Source organism: Gorilla gorilla, chromosome 11, assembly GCF_029281585.2.
Source record: "Gorilla gorilla gorilla isolate KB3781 chromosome 11, NHGRI_mGorGor1-v2.1_pri, whole genome shotgun sequence".
NCBI lineage: Eukaryota > Metazoa > Chordata > Mammalia > Primates > Hominidae > Gorilla > Gorilla gorilla.
The window spans coordinates 126,639,659-126,654,112 of NC_073235.2; the positions used below are offsets into that span (position 1 = coordinate 126,639,659).

A 14,454-nucleotide genomic window follows, 5' to 3' on the forward strand; every position below is an offset into this window, starting at 1 on the left:
TTCCATGTGGCTAGGGAGGCCTTACAATCATGGTGGAAGGCAGAAGGCATGTCTTACATGGTAGCAGACAAGAGAGAAATGGGAACCAAGCCAAAGGGGTTTTCCCTTGTAAAACCATCAGATCTCCTGAGACTTACTCACTGCCACGAGAACAGTATGGGGGAAACTGCCCTCATGATTCAATTATTTCCCCCTGGGTCCCTCCCACAACACATGTGAATTATGGGAGCTACAATTCAAGATAAGATTTGGGTGGGGACACAGCCAAACCATATCACCTCCCCCACATCATGACAACCAAAAATGTCTCCAGATATTACCAAATGTCCCCTGGGGGGCAAAACCACCCCTGGCCCAGAACCACTGGCCTAGATTTTACAAAAGTGGACACTAACTTCAGGAAAACCTTCATACCTTTCACTTTTCTTCTCAAAATGCTCTCAGCTAGTTCTCACTGCTTTTAGCGTTTGTAAAATGAATTTACTTCAGCTGGACCCTACTTTAAATGTAAAAAGCTACTGGCTCATGCCTGTAATCCCAGTACTTTGGGAGGCCGAGGTGGGTGGATCACGAGGTTAGGAGTTCAAGACCAGCCTGGCCAAGACGGTGAAACCCTGTCTCTACTAAAAATACAAAAGTTAGCTGGGTGTGGTGGCAGGTGCCTGTAATCCCAGCTACTCGGGAGGCTGAAGCAGGAGAATCGCTTGAACCTGGGAGGCAGAGGTTGCAGTGAGCCAAGATCATGCCACTGTGATGCATGCAGTAAATAAAGATTACAAACATTCTCATTTGTTCAGGCCAAATTTTAGCACCAAACGAGTTTTCAGGTCCAATTTACACACACACATACACACTTCTGACGTTTAGAATGCACTAAATTTTGGAACTGCTGATAAGAGAAGGTGACTGTACCTACCTTATAGGGAGTGTGAGGATTGGATCCAATAACACATAAGGTCCAATTCTGTACTCGTGGAGAAAAGGGACTTTCAACAGGTTAGCTATTGTTATTTCTAAATTACAAATTCCGATCATATCATTTGCTTGTTTTGAACTCTTTGATGGTTCTACACTGCCTGCAAAATAAGGTCCAAATTCTTTCTTTTTTCTTTTTTTTTGAGACAAAGTTTCATTCTTGTTGCCCCGGCTGGAGTGGAGTGGCGTGATCTCAGCTCACTGCAACCTCCGCCTCCCAGGTTCAAGTGATTCTCCTGTCTCAGCCTCCCAAGTAGCTGGGACCACAGGTGTGTGCCACCATGCCCAGCTAATTTTTGTGGGTTTTGTTTTTGTTTTTTGAGACAGAGTTTCACTCTTGTTGCACAGGCTGGAGGGCAATGGCATGATCTCGGCTCACTTCAACCTCTGCTTCCTGGGTTCAAGTGATTCTCCTGCCTCAGCCTCCCAAGTAGCTGGGATTACAGGCATGTGCCACCACGCCCAGCTAATTTTGTATTTTTAGTAGAGATGGGGTTTCTCCATGTTGGTCAGGCTAGTCTCAAACTCCTGACTTCAGGTGATCCACCCGCCTCGGCCTCCCGAAGTGCTGGAATTACAAGTGTGAGCCACTGCACCCAGCCAATTTTTGTATTTATAGTAGAGGTGGGGTTTCACCATGTTGGCCAGGCTGTTCTTGAACTCCTAACCTCAGGTGATCTGCCTGCCTTGGCCTCCCAAAGTGCTGGGATTACAGGCGTGAGCCACCGCACTTGGCCCCCAGAAACTTTTTTTTTTTAATTTAAAAAACAAAACAAAACTGGACACTGGTCCTTCCAGCTCTCAGTCCTCTCTGTTGCTATTGTCACTGCCCACCTTTTGCTCTGGTCACTTAGAAATAGCTACGGTTCTTTCCCTCTTACAATTCCCTCCTGTCCTTTCCTCCTTCCTCTGCCTGGGATGAGGGTGCATCCCTCCTTCCTTTCTAGATGCCACTCTTCTATCCATGAAGACCAGCTCAACGACCTTCTCTAGGAGGCTGTCCCCAAACCCCGGCGCCAGCCCAAAGAGCCTCCTCTTCCTGTGTCTTCCCAGCACTGGATGCTGAATACATAGGGGCCATCTCTTCACTAGACTGTTCAGCCCTTGGGAAAGAGCAACTTAGCTGTCAGCTGTCTCTCCCCCACAGGTCTAGCATGGGCCCCACACATGTGCTGGGATTACAGGCGTGAGCCACCTTGCCTGGCCAAGGTAGTGTGGCTTTTGACCCCTGTTGTATCCTCAGGGCCTGACACTCAATAAAAAAGCTTTTCCTAAATGAATGAGTAAATGAGTGAAGAACATGACACATATTTATGCCATGGCTAACACCAAGAAAAAACCCACACCCATGTGCTTTCATTACATCTCATGAAGTGTAGCACCTACTAAAAAGGTTGTTCTCCCTTCAAGGAAGTTGCAAGAGCCTGAACACAACAGAAACCTCAAACGCCAACCCCATCCTGGTCCAGTCATCTACCTGGGCTCTGCAATAACAGTGGTGCACGAGTGAAAAAGCGAGCAGATGCAAGCTCCCCCAGAACGTTTCAGTCCCAGAGCAGCTTAGTAATCACTTTCCAAAAACATTTATCAGCACTGCTCCTGACCAGCAATCTCAAATATTTAGCAACTTACCCAACACGCATGATTCATGAATAAAATATCTGACCGAATAAAGGCTGCTAACTTTTTTTTTTTTTTTTTTGATACGGAGTCTGGCTCTGTCGCCCAGGCTGGAGTGCAGTGGCGCAATCTCGGCTCACTGCAAGCTCTGCCTCCCAGGTTCACGCCATTCTCCTGCCTCAGCTTCCCGAGTAGCTGGGACTACAGGCGCCTGCCACCACACCTGGCTAATTTTTGTATTTTTAGTAGAGACTGGGTTTCACCGTGTTAGCCAGGATGGTCTCGATCTCCTGACCTTGTTATCCACCCGCCTCGGCCTCCCAAAGTGCTGGGATTACAGGCATGAGCCACTGCGCCTGGCCAAAGGCTAACTTTTAAAGAGTGTCGTCTGCATCTACGTTCACATCATGCAAGAGTCATTATTCTGGCCAGACACCAGTGGATCATGCCTGTAATCCCAACACTTTGGGAGGCCAAGGCGGGTGGATCACGAGGTCAGGAGATCGATATCATCCTGACCAACATGGTGAAACCCTGTCTCTACTAAAAATAGAAAAATTAGCTGGGCGTGGTGGCAGGCGCCTATAGTCCCAGCTACTCAGGAGGTTGAGGCAGGAGAATCGCTTGAACCTGGGAGGTGGAGGTTGCAGTGAACCAAGATCATGCCACTGCACTCCATCCAGCCTGGGTGACAGAGCAAGCCTCCATCTTAAAAAAAAAAAAAAAAAAAGTCATTATTCTGTCCTTGCCTTTTTCAGGTCCCCATCTTCTCCCCATGTCTCGTGCACTCGATCTCTCTCACTCCTTTCTGCTTTACAGACCCACACCCAGGTCCTACCAGTCACTCCCCTCCTTGTTGGAAGTCAGCTACAGGTGAACCAGCAGGGAGAGGCCACTGCCTGCTCACAATCAGCTCATTATCTAATTGAGGAAAAAGGCACAAGCTCACTCAAAAGCAAAATCCAAAGGACCAACAGGAGTTGGGGGCTTCAGGCTTTTTCTTCCCATTCAGGACAGGGTCAATGTCACTTCAAAAGGTACAATTACAAAAGGCTAGAGACTACGCCTTCAGCTTTAAGAGAAAAGCAGTACCTTCCATCCTCCAGAAAGCTTTTGGACTTGTGGACTATCCCTATTTAAGACGGCTCATTGCATCAAGGAAACACAGTTTCATTCAATAAACATCAGTCATTTCCTTCAAATTCCCACCGGAAAGCTACTGACATTGTAAACCTTTAGGATTTGAAAGACGCTAAAGTTTAAAGTTGAATCATAAATACTGTTCCAATCCAATCACTCAGGCCCAGAGCTGGTGGGAGTCCTGGATTGCATTTCCGGCTTCACCAGTATCTCTGTAACTTAGTAGCAAGCTACAACTCCACCAGCCTCGGCTTCCTCTTAGGAGAAATGAGAAAACTGGACCCAATCAGTGTTTCCCAAAGCATGGTAGGCATCCAATGCAAGATGTCACAGTACAAGAGAGGACTCTGTGTGCATGCCAATTAACACGTTTTAGTTATTAGTTTACTCTGTCTGGTGAGTAATGTTAGTTTTCCTAATGATATAAATAAAATTTCCTTTTAAAATAAATGCATCCAAATATTTTTAAAAATGAGTCACTTTCACAAAAACCTATTTAGTAAATAAGAGTTCAGGTGATTCTAGCAGTCGTGGCAAAAATAACTCATCTAGCGGCCTGGCGTGGCGTGAAATCCCTGAGTACAGGAGGAGGAAGAGAGCGAAGGCGGCTGGAGTTCCTCGCAAAGAAGCAAACCCCGGGCACCAGGATCCGCAGTGACCAGCCGCCGGTCCTCCACGCTTCCAGAGACGATTTGGAACTGACCCGGGAGGGCCAAGAAACACCTTCCTAGTACCAGGCTAAACCCCGCCAGGGAGGGAGACCGGAACGAAAGTCCCAGGCTAGTGCGACACCGCAGGTCGGGGTTCCCTGGTTAGAGGAGGGCGGTGGGACAGGGGCCCCGGGCTGTAGGGACGCGGGGGGCTGGGAGAGGCGCGTTGGTGCGCACTGGAACAGGGGTCCCCGGCTTGAGCAGCGCGGTGAGACAGAGTTCCCGCGCTGGAGGGGCGCTGTGAGACAGGGGTCCTGGGCTGGAGAGGTGCGTTGGGGCGCACTGGAACCGGGGTCCCGGGCTTGAGTGGCGCGGTGGGACAGAGTTCCCGGGCTGGAGGGGCGCAGTGGGACAGAAGATCCGGGCTAGAGGGTCGCGGTGGGACGGAGCTCCCGGGATAGACGGTCGCAGTGGGACAAGGGTCCCGGACTGGAGGGGCGCGTTGGGAGCATTGGAACAGGGGTCCTGGGCAGGAGGGGCGAGGTGGGCTGGGAGGGGCGCGGTAGAGCGCACTGGAACAGGGGTCCTGGGCTGGAAAGACACGTTGGAACAAGGGTCCCGGGCTTGGGCGACGCGGTAAGACGGAGTTCCCGGGCTGGAGGGGCGCAGTGGGACAGGGGATCCGGGCTGGAGGGGCGCGGGCGAGACCGGGGTCCCAGGCTGGAAAGGTGCAAGTCGAGGCTGGAGGACCGGCGGGAGGGAACCGGGAACCCGGCGGAGCTAAGGGGCGCAGAGTGGGGGTGGGGCCGTGCTGCCGGGGGAGCCCCCTCACGCAGGAAGGACCGGGGCCGCGGACCCCACCGCCCCCACACCCCGTCGTCGCGGAGTTCGGGCCGCCCCGGCTGCGCCCGGGCCCTACCTGTCCTCGCTGGCCGTGATCACGCCGTCCTCCTTGGGGATGAGCAGCGCGGCCGTGACGGCGTCCTGGTGCCCCTCGATCTTGCTCAGCAGCACCGGGCGGCTGCTCTGCGGCCTGGAGTGGATTTCGGCCGCCATGTTCGCGCGGCGACGGCGGCGGCCTCCTCGGCAGGCAGCCCATCAGCTGACGGCTGGGCGGGCGGGGAGGCGCCGGTTTCCCTTCGGCTGCTGGGGCCTCTTGGGCGCCGCGCCGCCGTAAGCCCCCGAGTGCTGCCGCCGCACCGCCCGTATTGCCTGGGGATGCCGCGCAAGCTAAAAGTCTGTGGCTGGGAGAGGATGCCACAGGGCGCCTGCGGAGAAATGGGGAAAGTAAGGAAGGTTTAAAAGTAAAGCCCTTCACCCAGGAATAAATTGAGCACCTGGAGGGGACAAGGAATTGTCCCCCAAACCAGAGATTTCAGAAATTACAATACTACATTTCATCCATTTGAAGAAGCCATTGTTTGAAAGGCACACACTTTCAGAAATGTTAAAATGTGAAAAAATATAGTGCATCTTAGAATCTTTGAACTACAATAGATAGCACTCACTGAGTGGTGACCATATACCAGGCATTAACTCAGTGTCTTTGCATCTCATTTAATACTGATAATCTTAAGAAATGAAGAAATAGATGCTCTTGTATTCCCATTTTAGAGATGAGAAAACAACCAGAGAAGTTTGATCACTACCTTAAGGTTGCATAGCTATGAGAGGGAGAAAAGCAGCCCTTGATCTCCAGGAGCTGCCTGGTACTATCAGCCGAGGTTTGGTGTTGCTAGGAGGTGTTTGCTTCCTGTGGAACATAAACATCAGAAGAGGCCACTCCATAATCACATCTAAACACGGCCAAAATATGAGCGATGTACAAGCCACAGAAATTACCAAACATCCCCCTATCCTGGCTAATATGAGTGACTCTTATTTCTTTATTAATTATAATGTTAACCGCTATCTAGTCTTCCTCCATTTAGATAAGATTTATTAAGATATGCAACCTTAGAATTATACGCATTTCCTGACAACATCCAGTCCAGAGGAGAGCCTCTCTTCCTTAAGCTCTCCCAGGTCACCTAACACAAACACAAAATCCTATAATAAAACTGTCCTAACATCCGTTTACCCAGACACCTCACCATGCCCAATGGTGTGTCTTCTCCCTCCAACAAGCAATCAACCCCATTTGTTCCTGGTGGTTTTTGGCTAGAGGTCATTGACAACCAGTAAGTTCAAGAGCCAAAATTTGGACTCAGGAAGTCAATGACTCCAAACTTCTGCCCCACTATATTATTCTGACACCTGAATTGCAGAATTGCATTAGAACCGTACTATCCACATGACTATAGAGCACTTGAAATGTGGCTTCTCCAAACTGAGATGTAGTACAAGTGCAAAATACTACTAGATTTTAGAGACTTAGCACAAAACAAAAAAGATGTAATATAGTTCATCAATAATTGTTACAATGATTGCATGTTGAAATGATACTATTTTGGATATATTGAGTTAGATACTATCAAAATTAATATGACCTGCTTATTTTTTTAAGGTAGCTAATAAAAACTTTAAATTATGGATGTGAATCACATGGTACTTCTATGTACAGTGATGTACTAGAACTTTGTTTTTGTTTTTGTTTTGTTTTGTTTTTGTTTTTTGAGACGAACTCACTCTGTCACCCAGGCTGGAGTGCAGTGGTGCGATCTCGGTTTACGGCAACCTCCGCCTCCCAGGTTAAAGGGATTCACCTGTCTCAGCTTCCCGAGTAGCTGGGATTACAAGCACCTACCACCATACCTGGCTAATTTTGTATTTTTACTAGAGACGGGGTTTCACCATGTTGGCCAGGCTGGTCTCAAACTTCTGCCCTCAAATCATCTGCCCACCTCAGCCTCCCAAAATGCTGGGATTACGGGCAGGAGCCACCATTGTACTAATACTTTCTCATGATGAAGTTATTAACAAACATTCATGAATTTATTTATTCATATATTCAACAGACATATATCGCACACTTACTATATGCTGTATGCTGATGAGATTAATAATACATGGTTCTTGTGAGGCTGTACAGTGTAATGACTAGACACGCTACTGAACAACTTTGTTTAATCAACCAACATCTCCCAAGTGCTGCTGTGAGCCAGGTGCCATTCTAAATGCAGCAGTGCTCAAGAGAGACAAAAATCCCTCTGCTGTTAGAACTTACATCCCAGTGAAGGAAACAGATAGTAAACTAAATTATATAATATATTAGAAGATGTTCAATGCTATTAAATGCTATGGAGAAAATAAAGCAGGGAAGGGTGATAGGGACTCTAGGGGATGTTGCGATTTTAAATAGATGGTGTGATAGATTCAGGAATACACTGCACAGATCTGCTTTCAGGGAAGAACAGTGGTCAGCAGAGAGCCTCTACCCTTCAGCTCCTTCAGGGACTGCCCCAGCTGCTGAGAACCACGGGGTCTCTGTTGTTCCCTTCACAGGGAAGCCCACATTCAGTAACTGAACAAGATAGGAGGATAAAAGCCTGACCATCAAGACAGACCGATGAGCAACACTTGCTCTAGAACTCTCCTAGATTGGACAAGGCTTTGTAAGGCGTGTACTGCAGCTGACTTCTCCTGCCTAATCCTGGTACCTCCCCTCCCTTCACAGGCATTGAGTCCTAATAAACACCCTCTGAGCCAACCTCTATCACCTTATCTGCTGCTGGAGAATGCAACCTGAGACAGGTGGCCAGTAAAAGCCTCATTGTAAAGTTACATTTTGAGCCAAGAAGGAGAGGAGGGAGTAAGCCATGTGGAAATGTGGGCCAAGTACTGTTCTGGAAAAGAAAAGAGCACGTGTTAAGGCATTGAGGTGAGCACATGCCAGGGGTTTTGTAGAGACAGCCAGGCACCCCGTGAGGCTGGAGCAGAGTGAGTGAGGGAGTGCTCAGAGAAAGACAATACAGACAGGTCACCAGACAGACCATGTTGAGCCCAGAGACCATTGATAAGGGCTTTGGTTTTTACTTTAAATGAGATAGGAAGCCATTGGAGAGTTTCGAGCAGAAGGTTGGTTTAATCTACCTTCAAGTTTTTAAATTTGTATTCATTTATTTTTCGAGACGAAGTCTCACTCTGTTGCCCAGGCTGGAGTGCAGTGGTGTGATCCTGGCTCACTGCAACCTCCACCTCCTGGGTTCAAGTGATTCTCGTGCCTCAGCCTCTCAAGGAGGTGGGACTACAGGCGCACGCCACCACACCCAGCTTATTTTTGTACTTTTAGTAGAGACAGAGTTTCACCATGTTGGCCAAGCTGGTTTCGAACTCCCAACCCCAGGTGATCCACCCACTTTGGCCTCCCAAAGTGCTGGGATTATTATAGGCATGAGCCACTGTGCCTGGGCTAATCTGCCTTCAATTTTAAAAGGCAAGAATAGAAGCAAGGTGTCAGTCAGGAAGTTAATTGAGAAATTAACAGGGTAATTGAGAAATGATGTGGCTTTCTAAGGGTGCTGGTGGTGAGAGAACATCAGATTCTAGACTTATGTAGAAGGTAGTACCAGTGAAATTTGTTGAATATGGAATATGAAATAGTTAAGAATGATACCAAGATTTGTGGGCTAAGCAACTGGAAAAGTGGAGCTGCCATTTACTGATCTGTGGGAAATGTGGGAGGAGCAGGTTTGGAAGGGAAGAAGGAGAATTCAGTTTGGGACATAGGAAACTTGAGGCGAGTATTAGGTCTCCAACTGAAGGGGCTGAGTAGGCAGTTGAATACAGGAGGTTTTTGTTTGTTTGTTTTTGTTTTTGTTTTTGTTTTTGAGATGGAGTCTTGCTCTGTTGCCCAGGCTGGAGTGCAGTGGTGCGATCTTGGCTCACTGCAACCTCCACCTCCTTGGTTGAAGCAATTATCCTGTCTCAGCCTCCCCAGCAGCCGGGATTACAGGCGTGTGCCACTATGCCCGACTAATTTTTATATTTTTAGTAGAGACGGGGTTTTCCCATGTTGGCCAGGCTGGTTTCAAACTCCTGACCTCAGGTGATCCACCTGCCTCAGCCTCCCAAGGTGCTGGGATTACAGGCGTGCGCCACTATGCCCGACTAATTTTTATATTTTTAGTAGAGACGGGGTTTTCCCATGTTGGCCAGGCTGGTTTCAAACTCCTGACCTCAGGTGATCCACCTGCCTCAGCCTCCCAAGGTGCTGGGATTACAGGCGTGCGCCACCATGACAAGGCTGAATATAGGAGTTTTGTAATATGCTACTGAATAGTAGAGAGGTCTGGACTGCAGCCATTACTCTGGGAGTTAAATGCACAGTGATGGAACCTGCTGTGCCACCCTCTGCAGGGTCAGCAGATGCTCAATGGGTGGTGGTAGAGTTCAGGAGCCAAGTTTATGCTTGATCTTAAGGCAGCAGGATGGTCAAAATTAAGTGAGAGAAAGGCCCTCTACAAATACTTGTTCAAAAATTTTAATCAGGGATTCGCCTGTTAAACTAAATTAAAATGGAAACCAGGGCTGAAGAATCCCTGAAGAGACAAAGCCAGTCAGTCCTCCTAAGTGATCTTAACCTTGCTTGATTTGCAAACATAAGTGAAACTTAACTTGAACTATTTCTTGTAAATGCCTGTATTAAAGAAAAACAAAACTTAAGCTCAACCATTCAGAAGCAGTCAACAGACTTATAATTAAATAACTAGGGATTTTCCTACAGGATAGACCAAATAAAGCCACTTTATAACTGTTATCAATTATTTTCTTTGCATTATTTCTGCATTCACTCTTCCAAGTTTGACCCTTATGCTTCTCCAACAGAGCCCTGGAAACACTTCCGGTTTAGAGCTGCCCAATTCATGAATTGCTGTTTACACAAATAAGCCCTTTAAAATATTATTGTGCCTTGGTTTACCTTTTTTTCTTTTCTTTTTTTGAGACAGAGTGTTACTACTCTGTCACCCAGACTTCAGTGTACTGCTGGGATCTCAGCTCACTGCAACCTCTGCCTCCCCGGTTCAAGCAACTCTTGTGCCTCAGCCTCCTGAGTAGCTAGAACTACAGGTGTGTGCCGATCATGCCCTGGTAATTTTTGTATTTTGCAGATGTGGGGTTTTACCATGTTGGCCAGGCTGGTCTCGAACTCCTGGCCTTAAGTGATCCATCAGCTTCAGCATCCCCAACTGTGAGGATTACAGGCGTGAGCCACTGTGCCCAGCCCTCTTTTTTTTTTTTTTTCAGTCAGGATCTCACTGTCACCCAGGTTGGGGGGCAGTGGCACAATCTCAGCTCACTGCAGTCTCTGCCTCCTGGGTTCAAGCAATTCTCCTGCCTCAGCCACTGCAGTAGCTGGGAGGAGGCATGCACCACCATGCCTGGCTAATTTTTGTATTTTTAGTAGAGACATGGTTCAGCATATTGCCCAGGCTGGTGTTGAACTCCTGAGCTCAAGTGATCCAACTGTCTCGGCCTCCCAAAGTGCTGGTACAGGTGAGAGCCACTGCGCCTGGCCTGGTTTACCTTTGTAACAGGCCTTACGTATTGAGTTGTCTTACAAATAAGATGAATCATCACCCAGAATGGTTCAATGTGAACAATAAGGTAAGGCCCATATAACTCTCACCTTGCACAATGACAGTGAACTGACCCAAAGATGTAACATTGATCCAGTTTATTGCAAAAGCGGCTACTCTGTGTGATTTCTTCCAAAACACATGGAAAACATCTCAGCTGTAACATATTTTGAAGGCAATTTACATAAACAAATTAAGCTCTAAATTTAACTCACCTTTACACATTTTGTATAATCAGTGCTTAAACACAAAATGATTTTATGGAGTATGCATATAGCATTTACAGCCGTAAGAGTACATGAAGTCCAAGAGGGAGTATGTGTGTAAATAACGAAGAGGTACAACGACAGAAGCCTTGGAAACATCAACAGGTCTGGAAGAGAGGGAGGAACCAGAAAAAAAGACTGGAGAGGAGCCAACCTCCCCCTGCTCCCCTTCCCCCTGACTCTATGAGGTAGGAGGAAAATGGATATTGTGTGTGTTGTCCTGAAGACAAAGGAAGAAGGTGTTCTAAGGAGGAGGAAGTGATCGACTCTGTCAAATGCTGCAGATCAAGCAAATGAAATGACTGAAAGTTTCCATGAATGCCGGGGGTAAAACCTGATTGAAGTGAGTTCAAGTGGTGATAGAAGAGCCTTAGCACAGCCTCTTGGAACTGCTAGACTCTAGGTACACAAAGAGAAATTATTTATTTTTTTCTATCAATGGCTTTTGAGGAACAGGTGGTGTTTGGCTACATGGATAAGAAATTTTGTGGTGATTTCTGAGATTCTGGTGCACCCGTCACCTGAGCAGTGTACAATGTACACGGTGTGTAGTCTTTTTGTTTTGTTTTGTTTTTTGAGACGGAGTCTTGCTCTGTTGCCCAGGCGGGAGTGCAGTGGCACGATCTTGGCTTATTGCAACCTCCGCCTCCCAAGTTCAAGCAATTCTGCCCCAGCCTCCCGAGCAGCTGGGACTACAGGCACCCCCCACCATGCCTGGCTAATTTCTGTACTTTCAGTAGAGACGGGGTTTCACTATATTGGCCAGGCTGGTCTCGAACTCCTGACCTTGTGATCCACCTGCGTCAGCCTCCCAAAGTGCTGGGATTACAAGCATGAGCCACCACGCCCAGCCCAGCGTGTAGTCTTTTATCCCTCACCTCCCTCCCACATTTCCCCCCAAGTCCCCAAAGTCCATTGTATTATTCTTATGCCTTTGCATCCTCATAGCTTAGCTCCCAGACACAGAGATAATTGATTTCTGAGCTGCCCTGCTGAGTTAGAAGGTGGAATCTATGAATAAAGTTCTACCATCCTCTGCCAGCTATGTGATCTTGGACAAGTCACTTTACCCTAACAGTAGAAACAGCATGGTCTTTATAGTGAGAGAACTTTACTGTTAACTAGCAGTAAAATCTTTGGCAAGTTATTGTCTTTACCAATCTTGCATTTCTAAAGTGAGAATAATAATGTTACCTTTTAATGGTGATGTAGGAAGCAGAGATAATGTGTAGTATTTATTGTTAACTCATGTTTCTTACCTTGGAGTTTTTTTTTTTTTTTTTTCAGACAGAGTCTCGCTCTGTGGCCAGGCTGGAGTGCAGTGGCATGTTCTCGGCTCACTGAAACGTCTGCCTCCCTGGTTCAAATGATTCTCCTGCCTCAGCCTCCAGAAAAGCTGGGATTACAGGTGCATGCCACAACGCCAGGCTAATTTTTGTATTTTTAGTAGAGATGGGTTTTCACCATGTTGGCCAGGCTGGTCTCGAACTCCTGACCTCAAGTGATCCACCCACCTCAGCTTCCCAAAGTGCTGGGATTACAGGCTTGAGCCACTGTGTCTGGCCCCTTGGACCTTGATCTCTAAATGTCTATCCCGCCATCACCTCCTCTGACTCTAAATACCTGTGTCATGCTAGACTTCCTTGAGGGAGTATTTTATAGTTGTACTGTAAGAATGATAATGATGATAATCATAAATGCCAATATTATTTATTGTAATAAGAAGTTCCTACCTTTAATATTTGGATGAACTAAGGTATGTTAGCTTAATGGGTCAGCATTCCAATGTGGCCTTGACTTTCTACTCTTCACGTTTCAGATACTCTAAGTGTAATCACAGGCTAGCCGTTTGCCTGTTGCTATCAGATCCACTTTATGTGTACCTTGCTTGGTCTATATTGCAGGGGGTTGACTTCTGCAAACTACATGTCCCAGACTCCCTAACCGACTTGCTTCCTGATAAGTTTGTATGGTGGAGGCAGTGGTGGGACATTGGAAGGTAGAAGGAAAGAAGAAACCAGGGTATTTCTCCTCCACTCTTTCTGCTTAGGGAGTATGCCTTCTCTGTGGCTCCAGTCCCCGCTGGCTATACCTTCCCTCTTTTGTCACAGCCCTCAACAGGCAGTCTCTGTGGGGGTTCTTGGTCCCGTTCGGCTCACCTAACTCTTGTGCTCTGGTACCATCTGTTCCCTTTGTCTCTCCAGTTTTGCTGTCCCTAATCTCTTAGGCCTTTCAGTTCTTCTAACACCTTTGTAACTAGTTCTTTGTATTCGGTTTCCTTCTTGGAACCATCTGGTGTGCCTTTGTTCTCTTGGTAAGACCCTGACTGATACAATTATGGCGATACTGATACTTAACTTGTAGTACTGTTAAATTAAGTTTGGACTAAAGCCTCCGCTGTACATATTTTAATTTTGGCCTAAAGGTTTTTCAGTACACAGTGAACTGTAACCTAACTTGATGTGTAAAAGACTGTCACCTGCTCTTGTAAAAGTAGCCGAGTCTCATCCAACCACAGGCAGCCCTATTCAAATAAAGCAGACACCAGCTGTTTCTGTCCCTCATTTGCATTTTCTGTACATACTTTTTCCTTTTACTGTCCATAAATGTTATCTGACCATGTGGCAGTCCTGGAGTCTTTCTGAACGTGTTCTGGTTCTGGGGTCTGCCTGATTCATCATTCTTTGATCAGTTAAACTCTTAAATTTAATTTGTCTAAGGTTTGTCTTTTAAAGCCATCATGAGGATTGTAGGACATAACTTACTGAGAATATGACATTACATATGTAAATTATAAGGCAATATTTCACTAATTGAGTATTTTCAAAAATAGATATAAACCATATAATGATAGAAATGATAGTCTCATAAAGAATAACTTATTCGTATGCAGTATCCAGATTATCCAGATTCTTTTTTTTTTTTTTTCCGAGACAGAGTCTGGCTCTGTCACCCAGGCTCGAGTGCAGTGGCGCTATCTTGGCTCACTGCAACCTCTGCCTCCCAGATTCAAGCAATTCTCCTGTCTCAGCCTCTCGAGTAGCTGGGACTACAGGCACACACCACCATGTCCAGATAATTTTTGTATTTTTAGTAGAGATGAGGTTTCACCATGTTGGCCAGGCTGGTCTTGAACTCCTGACCTCATGATCCGCCTGCCTCGGCCTCCCAAAGTGCTGGGATTACAGGCATGGGCCACCGTGCCCAGCCCAGATTTTTAAATTTGTAACTTTTAATGGCTATAATCTGGTTAACTCTAATCAAGAGGAAATACTTATAAAACTT

General features: G+C 46.9%; 1 protein-coding gene across 1 annotated transcript in view; it reads right to left on the reverse strand.

The window, feature by feature from the left end:
- The window catches only part of WDFY1 (WD repeat and FYVE domain containing 1), a 69,782-nt gene extending 64,187 nt beyond the window's left edge, over positions 1-5,595 (reverse strand). The window contains exon 1 of the mRNA XM_031008597.3: positions 5,305-5,595. Coding sequence (XP_030864457.1) covers positions 5,305-5,441 — 137 coding nt within the window. The 5' untranslated portion in view covers positions 5,442-5,595. The remainder of the gene's footprint in view (positions 1-5,304) is intronic.
- Positions 5,596-14,454: the final 8,859 nt, after the last annotated feature.